The 27500-nt window shown below is 48.1% G+C and overlaps 1 protein-coding gene across 1 annotated transcript in view; it reads right to left on the bottom strand.

Moving 5' to 3' along the window:
• Positions 1–1372: 1372 nt before the first annotated feature.
• The window catches only part of LOC117496740 (zinc finger E-box-binding homeobox 2-like), a 58598-nt gene continuing 32470 nt past the window's right edge, over positions 1373–27500 (bottom strand). The window contains 11 exon segments of the mRNA XM_034148478.1: positions 1373–2964; positions 8876–9023; positions 10725–11078; positions 11080–11316; positions 11318–11476; positions 11478–12331; positions 12537–12642; positions 15541–15773; positions 18676–18864; positions 23475–23516; positions 23967–24206. Coding sequence (XP_034004369.1) covers positions 2231–2964; positions 8876–9023; positions 10725–11078; positions 11080–11316; positions 11318–11476; positions 11478–12331; positions 12537–12642; positions 15541–15773; positions 18676–18864; positions 23475–23516; positions 23967–24206 — 3296 coding nt within the window. The 3' untranslated portion in view covers positions 1373–2230.

Raw genomic sequence — 27500 nt, forward strand, 5'->3', positions numbered from 1 at the left:
TGTATGAGGACAGGTGTGTGTATGAGGACAGGTGTGTGTATGAGGACAGGTGTGTGTATGAGGACAGGTGTGTGTGTGTGTGAGGACAGGTGTGTGTGTGAGGACAGGTGTGTGTATGAGGACAGGGGTGTGTATGAGGACAGGTGTGTGTGTGAGGACAGGTGTGTGAGGACAGGTGTGTGTGTGAGGACAGGGGTGTGTATTAGGACAGGTGTGTGTGTGAGGACAGGTGTATGAGGACAGGTGTGTGTGTGAGGACAGGTGTGTGAGGACAGGTGTGTGTGTGAGGACAGGGGTGTGTATGAGGACAGGTGTGTGTGTGAGGACAGGTGTGTGAGGACAGGTGTGTGTGTATGAGGACAGGTGTGTGTGTGAGGACAGGTGTGTGTATGAGGACAGGTGTGTGTATGAGGACAGGTGTGTGTATGAGGACAGGTGTGTGTGTGTGAGGACAGGTGTGTGTGTGAGGACAGGTGTGTGTATGAGGACAGGTGTGTGTGTGAGGACAGGTGTGTGTGTGAGGATAGGTGTGTGTATGAGGACAGGTGTGTGTATGAGGACAGGTGTGTGAGGACAGGTGTGTGTGTATGAGGACAGGTGTGTGTGTATGAGGACAGGGGTGTGTATGAGGACAGGTGTGTGTGTGAGGACAGGTGTGTGTATGAGGACAGGTGTGTGTATGAGGACAGGTGTGTGAGGACAGGTGTGTGTGTATGAGGACAGGTGTGTGTATGAGGACAGGGGTGTGTATGAGGACAGGTGTGTGTGTGAGGACAGGTGTGTGTGTGAGGACAGGTGTGTGTGTATGAGGACAGGTGTGTGTGTGAGGACAGGTGTGTGTGTGAGGACAGGTGTGTGTGTGAGGACAGGTGTGTGTGTGAGGACAGGTGTGTGTATGAGGACAGGTGTGTGTGTGAGGACAGGTGTGTGTGTGAGGACAGGTGTGTGTGTGAGGACAGGTGTGTGTATGAGGACAGGTGTGTGTATGAGGACAGGTGTGTGTATGAGGACAGGTGTGTGTGTGAGGACAGGTGCGTGTATGAGGACAGGTGTGTGTATGAGGACAGGTGTGTGTATGAGGACAGGTGTGTGTGTGAGGACAGGTGTGTGTATGAGGACAGGTGTGTGTGTGAGGACAGGTGTGTGTGTGAGGACAGGGGTGTGTGTGAGGACAGGTGTGTGTATGAGGACAGGTGTGTGTGTGAGGACAGGTGTGTGTGTGAGGACAGGTGTGTGTATGAGGACAGGTGTGTGTGTGAGGACAGGTGTGTACAGGTATGGCACTTCACAGGTGGGGGGGGGGTAAGGCGTTATAACCTCACAGCGTCTCTGTTATATTTTTTTAAAGGAAGCCATTTCAGATCTCTCCTCATTAAGACTCACATATACGTTTTATTTTGAAAATCACACAGGTTCCTTCACAATAAAATAACTCTGGAGGCCCAAAGGTGTGGGGGGTCGGCAGAGTGAAGGTCAAACAAAGGTCACAGTAGAAGAGATAACACTGACAGGAAGTGCTTTTATCTTTTAACTCTTCTTCTGGTTGGGGACTCGAGTTCATTTTCCTGAAGTTTGGGTTTGAACACACGGGACACGCTAAGAACACGCTAAGAACACGCGGGACACGGTAAGAACACGTTAGCCCACACGCTTCAGGCCTCTTTAACACTGTACATATACACGGCTCTCTATAACGAGCGTCTTCATTCTTTGTTCTTTGCATAATGTGGAACAGAGGAGACACCTGTTCTCTCATCTCTATCACTCGCTCACTTTAGTTTCATCACTTTCTAAATACCTGGTCAGACCTGGAGCTGGAAATAAGTTTCATCTTCATATAAAGCAGATATAAATGTGTGAGATTTCTAACTCTCTTTAGAGCTGGACTCTCTGATAGTGACGATGCTATCAAAGGTTCAACCCTTTATTATTCATGAACAGTTCGGAGTATTAAAGTGTGAAACTATTTGTAGATCCAGTTTCTTTAGTTTTAGATTTGAAAAACATTGAAATGTTTATTTCTGACGGAGAGCCGGATGTCTTCCTGTTAGACGGCATGAGACATCAAAATATAAACAACACATTCTTCAGTTCTTTTTTCTGATATTTGATTTCTGTAAATAAAGAGATGAACTCTAATGATGGTTCAAATACAAAATAAAAGTCTCCTCTCTCTGCTCCCCTCGCTTCCTGTACAGTCCCTTCAAAATAAAAGCATATTCTCTCTCTCTCAGTCCTCCTGGTCCGACCTCCCGACCATCTTCCCGTCTCCTGAACTCTCGTCCCTCAGTGAGTCTTTGCTTCCTTCCTCCTCTTCCTCGCCTCCCTCCTCTTCCTCGCCTCCCTCCCTGAAACTTGCCTCCCGTCTGTCCTCCCCATTGAGACCTGGTTCCTCTGGGTATCCTCCCCCCTGCAGGAGACCATTGAGACCTGGTTCCTCTGGTTCTTCTGGTTCTTCTGGTGGCTCCTGTGGGTGAGGGTACCCTGCCCCCCCCTGCAGGATGCTCTCATTGAGACCTGGTTCCTGAGGGTACCCTGCCCCCCCCTGCAGGATGCTTTCATTGAGACCTGGTTCCTGAGGGTACCCTGCCCCCCCCTGCAGGATGCTCTCATTGAGACCTGGTTCCTGAGGGTACCCTGCCCCCCCCTGCAGGATGCTCTCATTGAGACCTGGTTCCTGAGGGTACCCTGCCCCCCCCTGCAGGAGGACCCTCCTCATCATCAGCTGGGTGTCCTCCGCCCCCCCGGCGCCCCCCCCGGCGGCCTCCCTCTCCTCCGCCTCCCTCTTGCAGTAGGAGTATCGGTGGTTCATGTGCTGCGAGTAGGACCCCGAGTGGGAGAACCTCTTCCCGCACTTATCACACTGGTAGGGTTTCTCTCCGGAGTGCAGGCGGGCGTGTTCGATCAGGTGGTGTTTGTGTTTGAACGCCTTCTGGCAGATCTCACACTGGTGGGGGCGCTTTCCTGCAACACACACACACACACACACACACACACACACACACACACACACACACACACACACACACACACACACACACACACACACACACACACACACACACACACACACACACAGGTGTTATAGTACAGATCTCACACTGGTTGGGGGCATCACCGAACACACACTACACATAATATAATACGTGTAGAATATAAAGCATCCAAAATTCAAACAGTCAGGAATATCCAGATTAAAAACATAAAAAAACCCACTTTATGAAACCCTGCTTTCTAAAGGACAAGCTGACATGGCAGCACGCTTTAAAGTGCTTTGTTTCATCTCCAGAAACCATGGAGTCATCTCGTGGCGTAAAAGGGTATAACAACAAGTATATATATCTATATATAGGTGTAAAGATAGATGGTAGATCAGCAGCATCGTTTCACAGAATTCCTCATAAGATCTGAGAATCCGTTAGCACGTTAGCTTGTTAGCATTACCATGCCTGTTTATAACCTGTAGGCTAACGACAACGTTGTGTTGTCACTAGTTGTGTTAAACTGACCGTCGACATTAAAGGTCCCATGTCATGCTTTTCTGGTTCTGACCCGTCCCCTTGTGTTCTGTAGCTTCTGCATGTGAACGGTCTGCAGAGTCACAAACCCTCAGAGTGCACCCTGTAGGGAGTAACACTCTAACACAGAGAAGACCTCTCTATGCTGCCCCAGAACGCCTCGTTGGATATCTTTCTTTTTCCATTTGTTTCTTCCTGGTCGTAGTGACGTAACACAAGGCGGAGCTCCAACAAGCCGTGTAGGACAGAGAGTGAATACACAGACTATACAGAGATGCTGTATGAGAAACCAATGTGAGTTTGGAACATTGAACAATGTCAATCTATTCTAGTAGACCTCAACAATGGAACTATGATCAGTAGAAATGGCCGTGAATTGGGACCTTTAATATATCTCCCCCTGCTGTGTGACTTTAACCACAGACGTCTCAGACGGCAGCATTCAGCGCTAAAGTTAAAATATGCAAGGGAAACATGTGGTTTTAACTTTGTATCTAAAATATGCATAGTGTTGTGAGGGTCCCAGTGTTCAATCAGAACGTTCAGCTTCGTGTGACCTTTATAGAAACACGTTCGGTTTCAGCGGTTTAACTTCTGAGAGTTTAATCAAATAAAACTAAAGTGTGTTTGAGTTTCAGACTCTCAGACTGATCCTCCGTCATCATTCTCTACGCTGAGACACTGACATCACAGCGCCGGATTTAAACTGCCGTAACACCGCCCACACACACACACACACACACACAACACACACACACACACACACACACACACACACACAAACACACACATACACACACACACACAAACACACACACACACACACACACACACACAAACACACACACATACACACACACACACACACACACACACACAAACACACACATACACACACACACACAAACACACACACACACACACACACAATCACACACACACACTCCAGGATTTACTACGACTCCATACGAAGGGGAGATTTCTTCATCTGACTGACAGCAGGCTGCTAGCGACACACTGAACGCCGGCCAAACACACAGCCCACACACACACACACAAACACACACCACACACAAACACACACATACACACACACACACACACACAAACACACACACACACACACACACACAAACACACATACACACACACACACACACACACACACACACACACACACACACACACACACACACACACTCACACTCACACACACACACACACACTCGGTGCAGCAGAAAGAACCGGGACGTTGGATGAGTTACGGGGGCGGGGGGGTGATGTAATTTGGTGAAACAGGCGCAGGTGGAGCAGCTGCTGCTCAGTTGAAACGTTTCATGTTGAACTTCAGATTCAGAGGTGATATATTCATATAGTCTGAAACACATCTGTTCATATATAGATAATTATAAAACGTCAAATCAAGCAATCTGATTGGTTCTTAGCCGTGATATACTGAGCGTATACCACGGGTAGAATTGTAGTTACTTTTCACAACAAGTCAGTATCCCTCCGCGTCTGAGAAAAACTGTATACAGTTGGGCTGAAAAGCAAACTGCCTGCAGTTTGCTTTTCAAACTGGAACAAGAAAACAGCGGAGAAGTAACGGGGCAGAAACCCTCCTTTATACGCAGCGGTTCAGACATAGACATCAAACGGCGACACATATTCAGTGTGCAGTTCCTTTGGCATTAGGGCAGGGATATCTAGATACTTCCCAAGGTTTGACATCATGAAGTGTGCTACTTTTAAAGCAAGCAACGATGTTTTCAAATCTGTAATCAAAAAGGTCCTCAAAAACGCTATCGACCAATCAGATTGCTTGATTTGACTTGTCCGTTTTATAAATATATTTACACTTCTTCCGTTACGAAACAAACTTACAGAGCATAAGATGGAAACATGTAAGGTTAACTTGGACCTCCGGGGGGGTCTCACTATGGAGGAGTGGATTGAGGAGTGCCTATCTCCAGAAAGCACCTAAACGACGACATGCAGAGCTACGTGAAGAGCAGGTAGACCAACTGGAAAAGTACCACCATTCAAAAGCTTCGCGTCGGGCCGAACCACGCCCCTTAGCTGTGATATAATGAGCATATACCACGGCCTGTCGTGAGCTATTGCTTAAATATACAGTATTCATTACTGCAGATATATATATATATATATATTAGGGCTGTCAGTCGATTAAAATATTTAATCGCGATTAATCGCATGATTGTCCATAGTTAATCGCGATTAATCGCAAATTAATCGCACATTTTTTATCTGTTCTAAATGTACCTTAGAGGGATATCTTTCAAGTTTTTAATACTCTTATCAACATATGAGTGGACACATATGCTTTATATGTTTGTTTATTATCATTTGAACAATGACAAATATACTCATGAATATTAAACACAACAACCTGAACATTACAAATATTCACCTCAATTCAACCTGGAACCTCTCTCATACAATAATACTGTGTGTGTGTGTGTGTGTGTGTGTGTGTGTGTGTGTGTGTGTGTGTGTGTGTGTGTGTGTGTGTGTGTGTGTGTGTGTGTGTGTGTGTGTGTGTGTGTGGAGACACTGTGATGGATCGTTGGAGGAGCTATGTGCAGCTCAAGGCATATATGCTCCAACGGGAGCTGCCTGGACGCTGCAATCATGTTGCGCGCACTATCCGTGCTGAGTGTGCTGACTTTTCGTACAATGTCCCACTGTCTGGCTACCTGCATAAAGTCAAGTGCTCGGCGCAGTTGTCGGCGAAATGTCATTGAAACAGCTCCTTATATCCGTTAGCGCAGCTAGCTAGCACCAGATGCTAACAACAACACGTAAGGTGTGCCTCGCTCGCGCGAGTCGCGCCACACACACACCCTCCCTCCCGGTCCTCCTGATGGCCAGTCCGGGCCTGCCAGTGAGCGTGGAAGTGTGGTCTGCCACAAGCGGGCGGTAGGAGCGGGGCTGTCAGCATCAGCTTGTCGATGGTATTTTAAACTCGATGCGCTCTGAAACTACAGGGCGGCCGAGGACAAAAAATACACATGCGTTAATCGCGTTAAAATAATTAGTGGCGTTAATTTTTTTTTGCGTTAACGCGTTATTAACGCGTTAACTTGACAGCCCTAATATATATATATAAATATATATATATATATATATATACTCTATATATATATTTATATATTTATATATATATATATAAATATATAAATATATATATAGAGTATTCATTATCTGCAGTAATTAATACTTCCTGTTGATCTCCACACATGCAGAAACTCCTCTCATGATTTGATATAGATTAGTGTTTAAGATGAAGCCCCACCCCTGCTGGGAGACACTGAGAGACACTGAGAGACACCACTGAGAGACACTGAGAGACACTGAGAGACACTGAGAGACACTGAGAGACACCACTGAGAGACACTGAGAGACACTGAGAGACACTGAGAGACACTGAGAGACACTGAGAGACACTGAGAGACACCACTGAGAGACACTGAGAGACACTGAGAGACACTGAGAGACACCACTGAGAGACACTGAGAGACACCACTGAGAGACTCTGAGAGACACTGAGAGACACTGAAAGACACCACTGAGAGACTCTGAGAGACACTGAGAGACACTGAGAGACACTGAGAGACACTGAGAGACACTGAGAGACACTGAGAGACTCTGAGAGACACTGAGAGACACCACTGAGAGACACTGAGAGACACTGAGAGACTCTGAGAGACACCACTGAGAGACTCTGAGAGACACTGAGAGACACTGAGAGACACTGAGAGACTCTGAGAGACTCTGAGAGACACTGAGAGACACTGAGAGACTCTGAGAGACACTGAGAGACTCTGAGAGACACTGAGAGACACTGAGAGACACTGAGAGACTCTGAGAGACACTGAGAGACACTGAGAGACTCTGAGAGACACTGAGAGACACTGAGAGACTCTGAGAGACACTGAGAACGACACCACTGAGAGACACTGAGAGACACTGAGAGACACCACTGAGAGACACCACTGAGAGACTCTGAGAGACACTGAGAGACACTGAGAGACACTACCTGAGAAGACACTGAGAGACACTGAGAGACACTGATACACTGAGAGACACTGAGAGACACTGAGAGACACTGAGAGACCTGAGAGACACACTGAGAGACACTGAGAGACACTGAGAGACACTGAGAGACACCACTGAGAGACACTGAGAGACTCTGAGAGACACTGAGAGACACTGAGAGACTCTGAGAGACACCACTGAGAGACTCTGAGAAACACTAAGAGACTCTGAGAGACACTGTGAGACACTGAAAGACTCTGAGAGACACTGAGAGACACCACTGAGAGACTCTGAGAGACACTGAGAGACACTGAGAGACTCTGAGAGACTCTGAGAGACACTGAGAGACACTGAGAGACTCTGAGAGACACTGAGAGACACTGAGAGACTCTGAGAGACTCTGAGAGACTCTGGGAGACTCTGAGAGACTCTGAGAGACACTGAGAGACACTGAGAGACTCTGAGAGACTCTGAGAGACACTGAGAGACTCTGAGAGACTCTGAGAGACACTGAGAGACACTGAGAGACTCTGAGAGACACTGAGAGACTCTGAGAGACACTGAGAGACACTGAGAGACTCTGAGAGACTCTGAGAGACACTGAGAGACACTGAGAGACTCTGAGAGACTCTGAGAGACTCTGGGAGACACTGAGGAGACGTTACGTTAGCATACATTAGCATTCGTTAGCTAGCTCCCGTGATTGCATAAGAACAGGGTGTCGTCTAAATTCAATGTTGGGTTTATTACACACACACACAGTGATCATAGTTTTATTTATATTTTCAGACACATTTATATATATTTATATAATGTTTTCACAAACATCACAAACATATATATATTAAAATATAAGTATACAGAGCCAACAGCATGTATAAAAACAAATGTTTAAAAAAACAATACTGAGCTGTTAAAGTTAGAACGCCTAGCCATAGCTAACTAGTTAGCATCATGCAGAGGAGCCGCAGTTATTTAGCTACGTTAGCCTACATTAGCGTACGTTAACATACATTAGCTAGCTCAGCACTATAGGCAGCTGTTGTTATTGTGTCTAAGTTTAATGTTTCTGTTTTTTTCTACAGATATGCAGAATTTATCTTTGTAAATAAGATTTTGTTTTAATTTTACTGTAATGTTTATTTTCTGACATATTTTTAAATGTTAATTTAAAAACTGTGCCGGCCAATAATAAGTGTGGATGGGATATCAGAAGGGGGGGGGGGGGTAGAAGAAGTTATAATAGCATATCAGGTATATCAGAAGGGGGGGGTAATATAAGTGTGTGGGATATATACCTGTGTGCTCATATTTGTGTCTGAGGAGGGAACTGGTCTTCTGGAATGTTTTGTCGCAGAGCTCACAGGCGTACGTACCGCTTTCTGTCTTCTTCAGCTTCCTGTCCGACACATCGTCCAGCAGGAAGTCCCCATCAGGAAACTCCACCTGCACACACACACGCACACGCACACACACGCACGCGCACACGCACACGCACACGCACACGCACACACACACACACACACACACACACACACACACACACACACACACACACACACACACACACACACACGCCCTTTAGTTCCTGATAATCCCACACCTGACTGCCCCCCCCCTGATCCACAGTCTGGACAGAGCTTAAAGGTAAGTCCCTAAAACAGGGGGGACATATGGGGGCGGGGGGGGGGGGGGGGGGTTAGAGATGAAGGTGAACAACAGGTGTTTAAGGTTGATCAACAACAACACGGTGTATCTGTGGGGGGGGTCCCAGAGATACCCTCATATAGAGTCTCTCTTAATGAACCACACACTGAAGATCTGGTGAAACGAAACTTGTGTTCAGACGAAACCTATATTGTGGCATCTGTTGGAACTTTAGTATTTGAAACATTTGTAAAATATAATGTTTAAAGAGTTTGTTGGGGGTTGTTAGGACCCTTACACCCCCCACCCTGATCTATGACCTCATCAGGGTCTCTGTGGGCCTCATGGTCTTCAGGGGTCGGATCAAACTTGGAGAATTGATTGAAATGTGATTTAAACCTTTCCTTACATTAACTGAATGTATGTAATGTCAGTTTTTGCACGTACATGCGAGTAAACAACAACAAGCCGGGCCGTGTACTTGAGACCCGGTTCTAACACTGATCTCCTGGTCCTCAACCTCCACATGGACTCCCCCCCCCCCACCTGCAAACACGCTTCTGAATTCTCCTCCCTTCTGGACAATTTCTCATTTACCCAATATGTCACCTTCCCCACCCATGATAAAGGACACATCCTTGACCTTGTCTGCTCCACCAACCTCCCAGTACTCGACCTCCACCCCTGCCCCTTTCCCCTCTCTGACCACACACTCATACAGTTCACCATCGCCTCCCCCGTCCGCCACCCCCCCCCCCCATCCAGGAACATCACCTTTCGTAATTGACGCTCTGTCGATCCCCAGCACCTCTCCGACCTGCTATCCTCTACTCTCCCCCTGGACTCGAACCTCAGCTCACCCGATGAACAACTCAACCACCTTAATTCCACCCTACTCGCCTCCCTCAACAGCCTGGCCCCCCTCAAAAGGAAAAATGTCACTTTTAAAACCTCCTCACCCTGGTTCACCCCTGCAATCCGAAAGTTGAAGCAAACCGGCCGCCAGCTTGAACGCCTAACCATGGAATCATCCCTCACAGTTTACCACGAATCCTACAAACTCCATCTCACTACCTACAGAGACGCCCTCACTGCCGCAAAATCTGCTTACTTCTCCACCATCTTTACCGACCCCTCCCGTAACCCCAGGACCCTCTTCTCCACCGTCAACAAGCTCCTCTGACGCTCCACTGCATCTGACACACACATCTCCCCCAACACCCACCGCCACAATTTCTCCCTCCATCTCCCTGGACCTCCCGAGCCCTCCTCCCCACGGCCGCCTCTCCCAGTTCACTCTGGTTACCCCCCCTGAAATACTCAAACTGATCAGCTCCTCCAAACCCACAACCTGCTCGCTTGACCCTCTACCCACCCCTCTACTGTCCTTGTTTGTCTACCCTCCCTCACCTGTAAAGCGTCTTTGGGTTAGAGAAAAGCGCTATAGAAATACAATTTATTATTATTATCTGTGAGGACACTATCTGAGATCTGGTTTACCTGGAATCCAGGTTTCCGTTGGTACTTCCTCCTCTGCTGGATGTCGTTGAAGGAGCTGAAGCTGTAGGCCATGTGGGGCAGGAAGCTCAGGGGGTCCAGACCTGGGTACGAGCTGAGGCCCGGGACCTGGGCCGCGGACAGGAAGCTGGGCGGAGGGAACGCTCCGTGGGGGTGCAGCGAGGAGTAGACCGGGCCTCCGGAGAACGGGTTCATCCCGAACAGGGGACTGGAGCCCCCCTCCGAGACCAGGACCTCCTTCTTGATGTGGACCAGGTCCTCACTGAACCCGTTGACCCGGGGCCTCTTGGACAGCAGCTTCTGGACCAGGTGTTTGGGCAGCGACAGGTCGAGGGGGGGAGTCCCCAGGGGGGTCGTCTGAGGCCAGGCTGTTGGGGGTGTAGGAGGTCTTTGAGGAGGTGGAGGACAGGTTGAGGGGGGAGGGAGTGTTGGTCCTCAGGGGGTCCAGAGCATCCCCTCCGGTCGGCCTGGAGGTCTTACTGAGTCTATGGGAGGCATCTCCGTTAGTGAAGTGCATTATGGGGGACTGGCAGAGGTCTGGGGTCGGGGTCTTCCTCTTCAGACCCCCCCCCCTGCTGGTTCTGGTTCCTCCACTGGGAGAACCACTCCCTCACAAACTCCTGCGGGAGCCCCACAGTGAGGGAGATCTGGAGCAGCTGGTCTGGGCTGGGATCGCTGTTCAGTGCAAAGTAGTTCCTCAGCAGGGAGACCAGGTCTTTGAAGGGGTGGGGGGGGGCTGGTGGCGGTCTCGGTGGTGGACCCCTCGGGGGGGCTGCTGTCCGGCTGCAGCACCGCCTGGATCTCCTGGTTCTTGCGGCACTGGTACCGCTCGTGCTGGTGCAGCGGGATGGGCCCCGGGAAGGCCTGCTTACAGAACTGGCAGCAGAACAGGAAGTGGTTCTGCCCGTCTGGATCCCCCCCCCCCAAGTGGCTGGGCTTCTCCTTCTTGAAGTTCCTCTTGGACTCGATGAGGTTCCTGGCCTCGTTCACCTTCTGCAGCGTGAAGTCCATGATGGTCTTGGTGGGGCTGCCACCCCCCTCCATCTGGGCCCCCAACTCCTTCATGTAGGCCCGGAGCTTCTGGACCTCCTCCGGGTTCCCGTCCACCTTCTGCCGGGTCACCGTGTTGTCCACGATCTGGAGCACCTTCTGGACCTCGCACAGGTTCCCCAGGCCCAGCAGGTCCAGCCCCCCCCGGCCCCCCAGGCCCAGCAGGGGGTTCTGGGAGGAGCTGTGGACCCCCCCGTTCAAGTAGACCCCCGGACCCCCAAACCTGTGCTGGGCCATCAGGAGCCGGTACTCGTTGAAGTCCAGCGGCTCAGCCTTGATGTCCGGCTGCTGGTCGGGGGGCTCCAAGGGCCCCCGATGCTCCAGGGGCCCCCGGGACTCCAGCTTGTGTCTCAGCTGAGCGAGGGCCGGGCTCCCCGGGGAGGAGGTGCTGGAGCTGGGGGAGGACCCGGGTCTGGATCCAGGTTTGGATCCGGTCCGCGAGATCAAGCCGATGCACTTCCTGCTGCTGATGTGGGAGCTGTAGGACCCGGAGTGAGAGAACCTCTTCTTACAGTGAGAGCACTCGTAGGGTTTCTCCCCTGAAACACAAACAACAACAAATCAGTCAATCAGTCAATCAATCAATCAATCAATCAATCAATCAATCAATCAATCAGTCAATCAATCAATCAAAGTTACTGAGGAATAACTGAAGGAGGAGCAGATCTCCGATATATCATCTCTATATCGATGATATAATAATAATAGATGACCTTGAAGAGGTCTGGAGTCTGAGGAACTCACCGCTGTGGATGCGCAGGTGCTCCTTCAGGTGATGCTTGTATTTGAAGGCTTTCCCACACTCGCTGCATTTGAACTTCCTGTTTCCTGCGGCCTCGCCGATCAGCGCCTGCACACACACTCTGATCAATACCTGCACACACACTCTGATCAACACCTGCACACACACTCTGATCAACACCTGCACACACACTCTGATCAACACCTGCACACACACTCTGATCAACACCTGCACACACACTCTGATCAATACCTGCACACACACTCTGATCAACACCTGCACACACACTCTGATCAACACCTGCACACACACTCTGATCAACACCTGCACACACACTCTGATCAATACCTGCACACACACTCTGATCAACACCTGCACACACACTCTGATCAACACCTGCACACACACTCTGATCAACACCTGCACACACACTCTGATCACCTGGATAACACTCATGGTTTATATCATTTCAAATGCCTGTGATGAGACAGGTTTCTGAATATTGTGTCAAATGTGTTGAAATGTGAATGTGTTCTCTCTTTCTGTACACGTGTAAATAAACAATAACATTTCCTCTCTCAGCCCGAAGAGGAGAGAAGCTCGTCTTTAGGGCTCAGTTCAGGGTGCTTAGTATTTAGAGGATGCATTGGGGGGGCAGCTCCCCCAGACATACATCCAGCTGCAGTCCTTTGACACTCAAACCCTGAACAACGTTATTATATTATAATATATTGGACATATAGATATGTATTTCATCTTAATGTCATTTTTAAGGAGCAGACTTTATGATGCAGAATCTGAAGGAGCTTTACATAAACAGTCTACCAGCTGACAGCAGAGTGTGTGTGCAGAGTGTGTGAGCAGAGTGTGTGTGTGCAGAGTGTGTGTGCAGAGTGTGTGTGCAGAGTGTGTGTGCAGAGTGTGTGTGCAGAGTGTGTGTGCAGAGTGTGTGTGCAGAGTGTGTGTGCAGAGTGTGTGTGAGCAGAGTGTGTGTGCAGAGTGTGTGTGCAGAGAGTGTGTGTGCAGAGTGTGTGAGCAGAGTGTGTGTGCAGAGTGTGTGTGCAGAGTGTGTGTGCAGACTGTGTGTGTGCAGACTGTGTGTGTGCAGAGTGTGTGTGCAGAGTGTGTGTGCAGACTGTGTGTGTGCAGAGTGTGTGTGCAGACTGTGTGTGCAGAGTGTGTGTGCAGAGTGTGTGTGCAGAGTGTGTGTGCAGAGTGTGTGTGCAGAGTGTGTGTGCAGACTGTGTGTGTGCAGAGTGTGTGTGCAGAGTGTGTGTGCAGAGTGTGTGTGCAGACTGTGTGTGCAGAGTGTGTGTGCAGAGTGTGTGTTTAACAGAGTAACTGCAGGACACAGATTAACAGGTGTTTATGGGATTACATCGTTTTAAAGCCGTCTGGGGGGGGGGCAGGTGACTGAGTCGTCTGGGGGGGGCAGGTGACTGAGTCGTCTGGGGGGGGCAGGTGACTGAGTCGTCTGGGGGGGGGGCAGGTGACTGAGCCGTCTGGGGGGGGGCAGGTGACTGAGTCGTCTGGGGGGGGGCAGGTGACTGAGCCGTCTGGGGGGGGCAGGTGACTGAGCCGTCTGGGGGGGGGGCAGGTGACTGAGTCGTCTGGGGGGGGCAGGTGACTGAGTCGTCTGGGGGGGGGCAGGTGACTGAGCCGTCTGGGGGGGGGCAGGTGACTGAGTCGTCTGGGGGGGGGCAGGTGACTGAGTCGTCTGGGGGGGGCAGGTGACTGAGTCGTCTGGGGGGGCATGGGTGACTGAGTCGTCTGGGGGGGGGAGGTGACTGAGTCGTCTGGGGGGGCAGGTGACTGAGTCGTCTGGGGGGGGGCAGGTGACTGAGTCGTCTGGGGGGGGGCAGGTGACTGAGTCGTCTGGGGGGGGGCAGGTGACTGAGTCGTCTGGGGGGGGGGCAGGTGACTGAGTCGTCGGGGGGGGGGCAGGTGGTTGAGTCGTCTGGGGGGGGGCAGGTGACTGAGTCGTTCTGGGGGGGGCAGGTGACTGAGTCGTCTGGGGGGGGGCAGGTGACTGAGTCGTCTGGGGGGGGGAAGGTGACTGAGTCGTCTGGGGGGGGGGCAGGTGACTGAGTCGTCTGGGGGGGGGGCAGGTGACTGAGCCGTCTGGGGGGGGCAGGTGACTGAGCCGTCTGGGGGGGGGGCAGGTGACTGAGTCGTCTGGGGGGGGGGCAGGTGACTGAGTCGTCTGGGGGGGGGCAGGTGACTGAGTCGTCTGGGGGGGGGGCAGGTGACTGAGTCGTCTGGGGGGGGGCAGGTGACTGAGTCGTCTGGGGGGGGGCAGGTGACTGAGTCGTCTGGGGGGGGGGCAGGTGACTGAGTCGTCTGGGGGGGGGGGCAGGTGACTGAGTCTCGTTATGGGGGGTAATTGGGTAATTGACTGAGAGCGTCTCGTTATCAGATTACTGATGATCACCCTAACTGTGTGTGTGTGAGTGTGTGTGTGTGTGTGTACCTGCTCTTTGGTTGGTCAGTTGTTGGTCATGTGATGCTCCAGGTGTGTGTGTGTGTGTGTGTACCTGCTCTGTGGTTGGTGTGTGTGTGTGTGTGTGTGTGTGTGTGTGTGTGTGTGTGTGTGTGTGTGTGTGTGTGTGTGTGTGTGTGTGTACCTGCTCTGTGGTTGGTCTGTGGTTGGTCGGTGGTTGGTCGGTGTGTGTGTGTGTGTGTGTGTGTGTGTGTGTGTGTACCTGCTCTGTGGTTGGTCTGTGGTTGGTCGGTGGTTGGTCGGTGTGTGTGTGTACCTGCTCTGTGGTTGGTCGGTGGTTGGTCATGTGATGCTCCAGGTGTGTGTGTGTGTGTACCTGCTCTGTGGTTGGTCGGCGTGTGTGTGTGTGTGTGTACCTGCTCTTTGGTTGGTCAGTTGTTGGTCATGTGATGCTCCAGGTGTGTGTGTGTGTGTACCTGCTCTGTGGTTGGTCGGCGTGTGTGTGTGTGTACCTGCTCTGTGGTTGGTCGGTGGTTGGTTGGTGGTTGGTCGGTGTGTGTGTGTACCTGCTCTGTGGTTGGTCGGTGGTTGGTCATGTGACGCTCCAGGTGAGCTCGGTGGCTGAAGGTGTCGCTGCAGGTGGGGCAGGTGAAGCTCTCTCTCTCTCTCTCTCTCTCCTGGAGGCTCTCATGTCGGTACCTGATGTGTTCCTTCAGAGACGAGAGGCGCTTGTATCCTCGATCGCAGTACGGACAGGTGAGCATCGCCGAGAAGTCGTCCACCGACCCTGAGAGGAGATCTGGGGGGGGGATCAGCTTTTATTTAGATGGTTGTTGTTATTTACAGCTTTTATTTAGATGGTTGTTGTTATTTACAGTTTTTATTTAGATCAGGGGTGTCCAAACCTTTTTCACCGAGGGCCACAGACAGAAAAATATACGAAGGGTTGGGACGCTCACTAGAGGTTTATCGCCTCATAAGTTCAGTTATGAGTTGGAAAAATCAATCAGATGTAGGTAAATGATGCTTGAGTGTTATCAGCTGATCAATAGATCCTCAGATTGATGATAACAAGGAGAAATATGAAGCGTTTATTTCAAGCTTGTTATGTGAACAGGTCATTGGGCTTTTTTCTTATCAACTAAGATTTGATAGAAAATGTTTCCAACTTTAATTGAGTGAATTTATTTTAAAAGTGGGCTTATGAACACATGAATACTACTGTGTGATATATGTTTACATTTATATTTAAGAAGTACAATATAAGACAAGCACAAGTTTCATTTGTGAGCCATATTATATTATACTTTTTTAATTTGCTGAGGGCCGTCTCAAAATGGTCCACGGGCCGCATTGGGCCCCCGGGCCGTAGTTTGGACACCCTTGATGGTTGCTGTTATTTACAGTTTTGATTTAGATGATTCAAGGTTCAAGGTTCAAGGTTCTTTATTTTGTCATACGAACATAGCTACAGATTAGTTATGGTCACAGGCTTCTCCAACAATGCAACACAATAACACAGATAAACAGAAAAATATAGTGCAAGTAAATATTAAAAAGTAAATACAAAAAGAAAAATAGTTTAAAAAAAGTGAAATAGTGAAATAAGAGTCTATATGCAAGCTATTGGAATGATATATTAGATAAATAGATAAATAATTACTAAGTAGCAGATGAATGTTATGGATGTTGTTTCAACAGTTCAGAGGCCTGTACGACGAAGCCGGATGTTCTCTTAGCTAACTTCAGGGACAACTCTGGGTTTCCGGTCCTACGACGCTGGTTCTCTTTTTAGCGGGCTAGATCTCCATGGTAACTGATGCTCAGCGGCTAACCTCCTCGGGAGGAGGTTAGGTTGCAGGCTAAGAGATCAACTCAGTGAAAGCACCGCCTGCTGACCAATCAGAGCTCCGTGTGAGGAGTTTAAAGATATCAAGTCATATTACAGGATAGAGGAAATACAGAAAGACGGCCGGCAAAAATCAACTGACTGTGTGAACGTGAACATGAATAGAATATCCCCTCCCATCTTCAGAGCAATCTGACTATTATAACATAGCGTTAAGAAAGCTTACTTAAATATCTGCCACAACATAAGTAACCGGATCAGAGTAACATTACGTACAGTCCGCGGCACTGTGAGTGCAGACGTCGATGTGTCCCATTTAGGGTTGCAAAATTCCGGGAATTTTCAAAGATGGAAACTTTCCACGGGAATTAACGGGAATTTATGGGAATAAACTGGGAATTTTCCAAATTGAAGGTTGGCTCTTCATAGGGAACTTAAATATAGTTGGGGAAAGTATATTTTAGCATAATCTTGACTAAAACAAACAGATGCCATTCAAGTACACTTGAATATACATGCCATAGCACACTGCTTACTGCATGGCTATTGAGACCACACAAAGGTTCGCAACAAGCTCACAAATGTGAGAGTGGAAAAACTGGTTGGCATTCGGGCAAACCTAAGGCTTTCTGAGCCGGACACAGAGCCATCCTCAACAAGGCTGGACAGTGACACTGAAGAGGAAGAGGAAGAGTGTGACGTTGATGAGGCCCAGGAAGAGCCCGTTGACTGAAAGGGTTTAGCCAAAATGCAGAGGATTGCTTGAAGGAAGATTTGCATGTTCAATGGGACTTTTTGGAGGGAGAAGGGCTCGTTTAATTTCACATTTTGAATGGGACTTTGTGGGGATTTTTGGATGGGGGGTGCATTTTTGTTCATTTTTTAATGAGTGGGGTTGGGGGGGATGAGTAACATTTAACTCAACATTCCTGTTTTTGTTCTTCAATGAAACAAATAATTGTTCAATAAAATAATTAAAACTTGTTCTGTTCTACTTAAAAAAAAATCTGTTGAAATGTCATGTTTTTTTGTTTAATTTTGCATCGAATATTTCCAAAATTCCCCAGCTTAACTTTCCATGGAAACTTTCCGGAAATGTGCTGGAAACTTTCCGCCCCTTTGCAACCCTAGTCCCATTATCATTCATATCACATCATATCACATCATAATGTATCATAGGCTATATTTCCTTATCTGAGTCAGCTGAGCCGTATCTGGCCGTGCAACACTCACAGTGTCACATACTGGATGCAGAAGTATTATTTTAAGCAACACATTAAGTTGATGAAACACTGGAGTCAAATGTAATCAAAGTCAGATCCACTTGTGTCTTGGACGGGGCAGTGATTTCATAAACCTGTTAATGTACGCATTCAAACACTTTCTCTGTTACCAGCTGTATTCACCTTGCAGGTGCAGCTATGTGGCTTTGATCCTGGATAAAGTGTTTAAGTCATGGATGTTTAAAGTTTAACTTCTTCATATTTGACTAATATTAAAGTTCACTTTTCATTCAGGAAGTATGACGCTGCGCTGTCAGTACGCTTGTCCATGTTTGTGATTGGTCGAATGCTCCAAATACCACCCCTTTCATGTGAACGCGCACCTAACTAGATAGGACACGGCTGGCTTGAGCGATCCACTTGATAACCAGCGTCGTAGGACCGCTTAGCGAGAGCACGTATGTTTTGGATTGGGCCAACCGGCTAACTCAAACATATCCAGGTTAGGTTGAACCGGCTTCGTAGTACAGGCCTCTGGTGTTGAACAGTCTTATTGCCTGTGCCTGTATTGCTGTTATTAACAGTTTTTATCTGTTCTTCACTGTAATAATCGTTGTTCCAGGCCTCACCGTGCTCGCTCTCGTCCTGCCCGGCGGCCTCAGGTGTTCCCAGGCGCATCAGCTCCTCCGGGGCTTCTGGGTAAATGATGGCGGTGTCGCTGCGCTGCAGGTATTCTGCGATGGATCCCGGGTGACCGTCGTCGTCATGGTTACGCTTCAGGAAGAAGTCATCGAGCTCGGAGACGTCCAGACGCTCTGCTGAGGAAACACGGTGAGTTCAAGAGACATTTAAAGTATAAAATCATAGAAACACATCACTATAAGTACACACGATATATGACGCAGAAACTGAAGAAATTAATTATGGAGTTCCTCAGGGAAACGTCCTCGGCCCTCTTAGTTTGACTTTACATGCTCACAAAACAACAACATATTTCAACATAACATTTAAATACCAATAGAACTAGGTGACAAACAACCACTTTATTCAGGTTCATCATTTTCTAAAGTGGAAATATCTGGGTAATTAGCCCTGGTTTCAGACAGAGGGTGAAAAGAGGTGCTGCAGCTCAGGCAGTATGACAGACATAAAGAGCTTTTTGAACATTAAAGGAGACATGTTTAAACTGTTATGGAGGACCCAGCATGGAGCCCTGAGGGACGCCTTTACTAACTATAAAATAAAGCTTGACCTTCTTTCACAACACAACAAGCCGTAACATCACATGAATCTGTTTCTGTTTCCTCTGTTGTCTGTTTGAGGACACGTGCAACTTGTCATAATTAATGACTAAACTATGTGTTTCACCAACACAGCAAACAATCTGACAACCTGACATCTTGGTGCCAGGATAACAACCTCCATCTCAACGTCAGCAAAACCAAGAAGCTGATTGTGGATTACAGGAAGTAGCAGCGAGAGGGACACGCCCCCATCGCCATCAATGGGACTACGGTGGAGAGAGTCAGCAGCTTCAGGTTCCTCTGTGTCCACATCACTGAGGACCTGACATGGACTCATCACTGAGGACCTGACATGGACTCATCACTGAGGACCTGACATGGACTCATCACTGAGGACCTGACATGGACTCATCACTGAGGATCTGAGGACCTGACATGGACTCATCACTGAGGACCTGACATGGACTCATCTCTGAGGACCTGACATGGACTCATCACTGAGGACCTGACTCATCACTGAGGACCTGACTCATCACTGAGGACCTGACATGGACTCATCACTGTGGACTTGACATGGACTCATCACTGAGGACCTGACATGGACTCATCACTGAGGACCTGACTCATCACTGAGGACCTGACATGGACTCTTCACACTAACACCATCACCAAAAGAGCTCGACAGCGGCTCTTTTGCTGATGGTGTTAGTGGAGGTCCGCAGGCAGAGGAGGTTCAACATGGACTCCAGGATAGTCTGCAACTTCTACAGGTGCACCATAGAGAGTATCCTGACCTTCTACAGGTGCACCATAGAGAGTATCCTGACCTTCTACAGGTGCACCATAGAGAGGATCCTGACCTTCTACAGGTGCACCATAGAGAGTATCCTGACCTTCTACAGGTGCACCATAGAGAGGATCCTGACCTTCTACAGGTGCACCATAGAGAGTATCCTGACCTTCTACAGGTGCACCATAGAGAGGATCCTGACCTTCTACAGGTGCACCATAGAGAGCATCCTGACCTTCTACAGGTGCACCATAGAGAGCATCCTGACCTTCTACAGGTGCACCATAGAGAGCATCCTGACCTTCTACAGGTGCACCATAGAGAGGATCCTGACCTTCTACAGGTGCACCATAGAGAGCATCCTGACCTTCTACAGGTGCACCATAGAGAGGATCCTGACCTTCTACAGGTGCACCATAGAGAGCATCCTGACCTTCTACAGGTGCACCATAGAGAGCATCCTGACCTTCTACAGGTGCACCATAGAGAGCATCCTGACCTTCTACAGGTGCACCATAGAGAGCATCCTGACCTTCTACAGGTGCACCATAGAGAGCATCCTGACCTTCTACAGGTGCACCATAGAGAGCATCCTGACTGGCAGCATCACGGCCTGGTACGGCAGCTGCACCGACCTCGATCGTAAGGCTTTACAGAGGGTGGTGGAAACTGCACAGCACATCACCAGGACGGAGCTGCCATCCATGGAGGACCTTTACTCCCAGCGGCTCAGGAAGAAATCCCTCCGGATTATAAAAGACCCCCATCACCCCAGCCACAAACTGTTCTGTCTGCTGCCGTCTGGCAGACGTTACCGCAGCATCAGGACTAAAACCACCAGACTCAGGGACAGTTTCAGGTCTAAAACCACCAGACTCAGGAACAGTTTCAGGACTAAAACCACCAGACTCAGGGACAGTTTCAGGTCTAAAACCACCAGACTCAGAGACAGTTTCAGGACTACAACCACCAGACTCAGAGACAGTTTCAGGTCTAAAACCACCAGACTCAGAGACAGTTTCAGGTCTAAAACCACCAGACTCAGAGACAGTTTCAGGTCTAAAACCACCAGACTCAGGGACAGTTTCAGGACTAAAACCACCAGACTCAGAGACAGTTTCAGGACTAAAGCCACCAGACTCAGGGACAGTTTCAGGACTAAAGCCACCAGACTCAGGGACAGTTTCAGGTCTAAAACCACCAGACTCAGGGACAGTTTCAGGACTACAACCACCAGACTCAGAGACAGTTTCAGGACTAAAGCCACCAGACTCAGGGACAGTTTCAGGACTAAAACCACCAGACTCAGGGACAGTTTCAGGACTACAACCACCAGACTCAGGGACAGTTTCAGGACTACAACCACCAGACTCAGGGACAGTTTCAGGACTACAACCACCAGACTCAGGGACAGTTTCAGGACTAAAACCACCAGACTCAGAGACAGTTTCATCCCACAGACCATAAGACTGCTAAACATTTATCTGTTTTATTGTGTTGCTCTGTTGGAGGAACCTGTGACCTCAGATTTCCATCGTCATAACTACACTGTAGCTATGTACCAGTGTTAATTTCGTCAACGAAAACTATGACGAAAAATGTTCGTCAACGACCTTTTTTACATGACTAAGACGAGACGATGACGAGCTAAAAATAGATTCTTGATAACGAAAATTTGACGAAATGTATATTTAGTTTTCGTTGACGAGACGAGACGGGACTAAGGTGTTAATGGTGGACTATCGGACATTCAAAATGCAGGGTATTTCCCCCCAAGTGTCCGTCTTGTCTGTCAAAATGCATCTTACATTTCTAACTTGCAATATCATTATTTCCGCTCTCTTCACTCCAGAAGAGCGATCTCCCTCTCTCTCTGTGTGCGGGGGGCGGGGCCTCACTCTCTCTCTCTGTGTGCGGGGGCGGGGCCTAACAGACACGCTGCAGGGGCAGAGATCTGCCGGGGACGGAGCGTTCAGAAGTATAGAGACACTCTACAAGACTCGATGTGGACAAAGCTCGTTTGCCATGTTTTCGCGTTAGCGCGTTGACACGAGTAGTCTGTCCAAACAGCCGGCCAAAAGGCGTCATATTCAGTCGGAGAAATGCAAAATTTTCGACTTCCTTAACTCGTAGCTCTGTTGCCCCAATTACGAGTAACGTTATCACATCAGGTGTGCAGAGGTGGGAGAAGTACTCAGATCTTGTTGCTAAGTAAAAAAATACCATAGTGTAGGAAGAGTTCCTCAAGTCAAAGTATGATCATCAAAATATATTTAAAGTAGCGACAGTACAAGTAGTCATTGTGCAGATTGTTCCATTTCAGAATAATATATATGATATGTTTTATAATGATTGATCATGAAAGTGTTCTCAAAGCTGGTAAAGGTGCAGCTAGTTTGAATGACTTTGTATACTGCAGGGTAGCTTGTGGATTTACTCCAGGTGGAACTAAAGTCTGAGTTAACACTTGATTATATTTCACATCATTCATCCACATCTGTGAAGTAACTAAAGGTATTAAATAACTGTAGTGGAGTAGAAGTACACAGTAGCAAAACATTTAAATACTCCAGTAAAGTACAAGTACCTCAACATTTTACTCAAGTACAGTACAATATTTTAACATAATTATATATATTTCATTTATTTCACATTTAAATAAAGCAATTAATTCGGTTAACAATTTGTTAGTTTTTTCCTTTAAAAAATAACAAAAAGTAAATACAAGAATACCGTTAAAGTACCGGATCGATAAGCAGTATTGATAAGACTAGTAGTACCGTAGAAAACCTTAACGATACCCATCCCTAGATATTACACAAGTAAAGTGTTAAGAGAGTGAAATGTTGCTTTACGAGTTTCAACCCTTGATGCTGTCACCTTGATTCCAATGTCAGAAACCTGTATCTGCCTAACTGAATTGGTTTAAAGAGAGAAAACATTTTGACTAAAAGTTGACTAAAATGTAATTTTTCATCGACTAAAAGTAGACTAAAACGTTTTGAGTTTTTGTCGACTAAAACTAGACTAAAACGTTTTGTGTTTTCGTCGACTAAAACTAGACTAAAACTATGAAGGATAGAAATGACTAAAATGTGACTAAAACTAATAACCATTTTCGTCTAAAGACTAAGACTAAGACTAAATCAAAAACAGCTGCCAAAATTAACACTGCTATGTACGTATGACTAATAAAGGCCTTGAACCTTGAACCTTGAATTAAGATGCCAATAAAGAGATATTTAATAATTAAATTCACAAAATACAAAAACTAACTCTTAGAACAATAATGAATATTCAACCAATCGAAGGAGAAAACAAATGTGGCTTTTAGCTTTTGTAAATACAATTATATTCTATATATATTTGTGATTATTGTTTATAAGTATCTCACCTGCACTGTTTCCCTCCACAGCCTCACACTCTCTCCTGTCACCTGGAATACATATTAGAATGTATATAACAAAACATGTGATGTGCAATCAAATAACAGTTTTATGAGAATTTCCCCAAATTAAATCACCGTGTGCAGATATTTTCATAATGAACTTGTCCGTCCTTAATGTCCTTAATGTCCTCAATGTCCTCAATGTCCTAAATGTCCTAATTGTCCTAATTGCCCTCAACGTCCTCAATGTCCTAAATGTCCTCAATGTCCTAAATGTCCTAATTGTCCTAATTGCCCTCAATGTCCTCAATCCACAGCTGATCTTTGATTTGTCTTCGAAAATAAACACATTCAGAATGTATATCTGTGTTTTCTTTTCTTTTTTTCCTTTGTATTGTTTCTGTTTCTGTTTGATGTAAAGCCTCTTTGAGCATTAGGAAAAGCGCTATAAAAACCCCATGTATTATTATTATTATGATATGAATCTGATTGGCTCACCTGTGCCGTCCAGGTGTGTGTTGGAGCCTCCTCTCCAGGGGGGGTCCTCGCTGCCCCCCCCCTCTCTGAAGGAGCCCCCCCCCTCTCTATAGGACAGCAGGGCGGGGGCGACCCGGGGGGAGGGAACCTCATCCTCCCCCCCCCTCCCCCCTCCTCCCCCGTTAGTGAGGTCATCAGAAAGCGGCCGTTCGTCCTCGTCCGTCTCCGGGCCCGACAGCACTCGCTCATAACTGGACCCTGAAACACAAACACACACCGAGCTTAGCCTCAGGGGGGGGCAACATGACCTAGCTTAGCATCAGGTGGGGGCAACATGACCTAGCTTAGCATCAGGTGGGGGCTACATGACCTAGCTTAGCATCAGGTGGGGGCTTCATGACCTAGCTTAGCATCAGGTGGGGGCTACATGACCTAGCTTAGCATCAGGTGGGGGCTACATGACCTAGCTTAGCATCAGGTGGGGGCTACATGACCTAGCTTAGCATCAGGTGGGGGCAACATGACCTAGCTTAGCATCAGGTGGGGGCAACATGACCTAGCTTAGCATCAGGTGGGGGCTACATGACCTAGCTTAGCATCAGGTGGGGGCTACATGACCTAGCTTAGCATCAGGTGGGGGCTACATGACCTAGCTTAGCATCAGGTCTGGAAACAGCTAAAAGTAGGAGTCTTTATTGAGAGATGTTCTTTATAGATCTTTAGTTATGTTCGTCAGCAGCAGCAGCAGCAGCATAGGGATTTCAATCTTCACTACTGATATATCTACTGTTACCCCCCCCCCCCCCCTCAGTGATCCTCTGCTGTTACGCCTCCCCCCCCCCCCCAGTGATCCTCTGCAGTTACGCCCCCCCCCCCCCCTCAGTGATCCTCTGCAGTTATGCCCCCCCCCCCCCCCCCCCCCCCCTCAGTGATCCTGCAGGTCTGAATCTGATCTTTGTCTGCAGACAACTGCACAAAAACAGGTGCAGATTAAACAGATCTGCTGAATACCAAGAGGGGGGGGGGTTAACAGGAGTGTGATGCAGGATTTAGGGTCTGATCCGGGTAATACTGAGGGGGGGCTCTCTGTGTGGTCCCCCTCCCTCACTGACCCCCCCCTCAGAGTCTCTTCACCGACGACAGGAAAGTCTAATGTTCCTTTAATGTCAGAAAATAAAACTGTGATCTGAAACACTGAGTGATGCAGCAGGTCGTGTGTGTGTGTGTGTGTGTGTGTGTGTGTGTGTGTGTGTGTGTGTGTGTGTGTGTGTGTGTGTGTGTGTGTGTCTGACCTCCCAAAACAAAAGCCTTTCAGGCGCTGTTTGCCCGCCGGGTCACATGACTCTGGCAGAGAGTGGCAGATGTCACCGGGGGCAACGACAAAAAAGAACACACACACACACACACACACACACACACACACACACACACACACACACCTTCATGTGTTGGTCTCACAGAGCTCTGATTGTCTGCGGACGTCCATCCTTTGTGTCCTTTCAGCAGCAAGGACAAAGCAGAGACACACACTGACCCCCCCTGTCTCACCCGTCTCACCCCCCTCTGTCTCACCCCGTCTCACCCGTCTCACCCCCGTCTCACCCCCCCTCACAGAGACACATTAATTTGCTCTCACATCTCAGACGCCTCCAGCTGTTTCTGACAGGTGGTCATGAGAAGGTATGTGACACAGAGAGAGAGTGTGTGTGTGTGTGTGTGTGTGTGTGTGTGTGTGTGTGTGTGTGTGTGTGTGTGTGTGTGTGTGTGTGTGTGTGTGTGACAGGATGTCCATCACATATTGAAACCTCTTTCAGAATAAGAGCTGACAGTAGGAAACTCTTACAGGATGTGAGGAACATGAATTATTCTTAAAGATTCAATCCAATGATAACCTGAGGCTATAAATATAACCCATGTTTCACTCAGCAGTAAATCTGAATGTCGGGTTAGACATCAAATCAGTGCTGAGCCTCAGAGCGAGCAGCCAATCAGAGCAGAGGAGGGGCGGGGCTTCCCTCAGGACAGTAAAGTGGGTCTTAGAGAGCAACGTACCTGATCCATCTGCAAGACATCTGATTCAGTCTGAGTCCAATAGAGAGAAAGATATATCCCACACAGATAGTAGAGTAATACATGTAGTAATACAGGTAGTAATACAGGTAGTAATACATGTATTACTACATGTATTACTACATGTAGTAATACATGTAGTAATACATATAGTAATACATGTAGTAATACATGTATTACTACCTGTATTACTACATGTATTACTACCTGTATTACTACATGTATTACTACCTGTATTACTACCTGTATTACTACATGTATTACTACATGTAGTAATACAGGTAATACAGGTAATAGAGGTAGTAATAAAGGTAATATAGGTAGTAATCCGGCAGAGCTCTCCAGGTGCTGCTTCCACATCCTGCTGCTGTCTGACAGATAATGAGAGGAAACCAGACCCTCCCACCCTCTCTCTCTCTGTCTCTCTCTCTCTCTCTCTCTCTCTCTGTCTCTCTCTCTCTCTCTCTCTCTCTCTCTCTCTCTCTCTCTCTCTCTCTCTCTCTCTCTCTCTCTCTCTCCCCTGAGATCACCTGAGCAGCTGCTCGACGCACACACGTGCCAATATTCATCATGCTTTATTAAATGTGTGTGTGTTATAATGTTGATCATGTTTCAGGATCTCAGAATGGAAAGAAATCTCTCAAACACGGGGGGGAGTTTCCGTGTCCGACCTGCAGCCTGCTGTGTAATCATCGTCACCACATCCCGTCACCACGGAGACTTCAGGAGGTTCAGACTCCAAGAATCTCTGAACACTAAACAGAGACGTTTACACCATGTGAGGGGGGTGGGGAACCACTACTAACTGTGACCCTTCTCAATGTCCACCCTAACCCCCTAGCCCTTCTCAATGTCCACCCTAACCCCCTAATCCTTCTCAATGTACACCCTAACCCCCCTAGCCCTTCTCAATGTACACCCTAACCCACTAACCCTTCTCAATGTACACCCTAACCCACTAACCCTTCTCAATGTACACCCTAACCCACTAACCCTTCTCAATGTACACCCTAACCCCCCTAGCCCTTCTCAATGTACACCCTAACCCCCCTAGCCCTTCTCAATGTACACCCTAACCCCCCTAGCCCTTCTCAATGTACACCCTAACCCCCCTAGCCCTTCTCAATGTACACCCTAACCCCCCTAGCCCTTCTCAATGTACACCCTAACCCCCCTAGCCCTTCTCAATGTACACCCTAACCCCCCTAGCCCTTCTCAATGTACACCCTAACCCCCCTAGCCCTTCTCAATGTACACCCTAACCCCCCTAGCCCTTCTCAATGTACACCCTAACCCACTAACCCTTCTCAATGTACACCCTACCCTTCTCAATGTACACCCTAACCCCCCTAGCCCTTCTCAATGTACACCCTAACCCAGTGACGTGCGGTGAGGTTCATGGCTGGTTTTACAAATATTATAGCCTATTTTGACCTTAATCGAAATATTCTGTTATTTTCAAAAGCTTTTTTAGTCTGATGCTAT

Source organism: Trematomus bernacchii, unplaced genomic scaffold, assembly GCF_902827165.1.
Source record: "Trematomus bernacchii unplaced genomic scaffold, fTreBer1.1, whole genome shotgun sequence".
Classification (NCBI taxonomy): domain Eukaryota; kingdom Metazoa; phylum Chordata; class Actinopteri; order Perciformes; family Nototheniidae; genus Trematomus; species Trematomus bernacchii.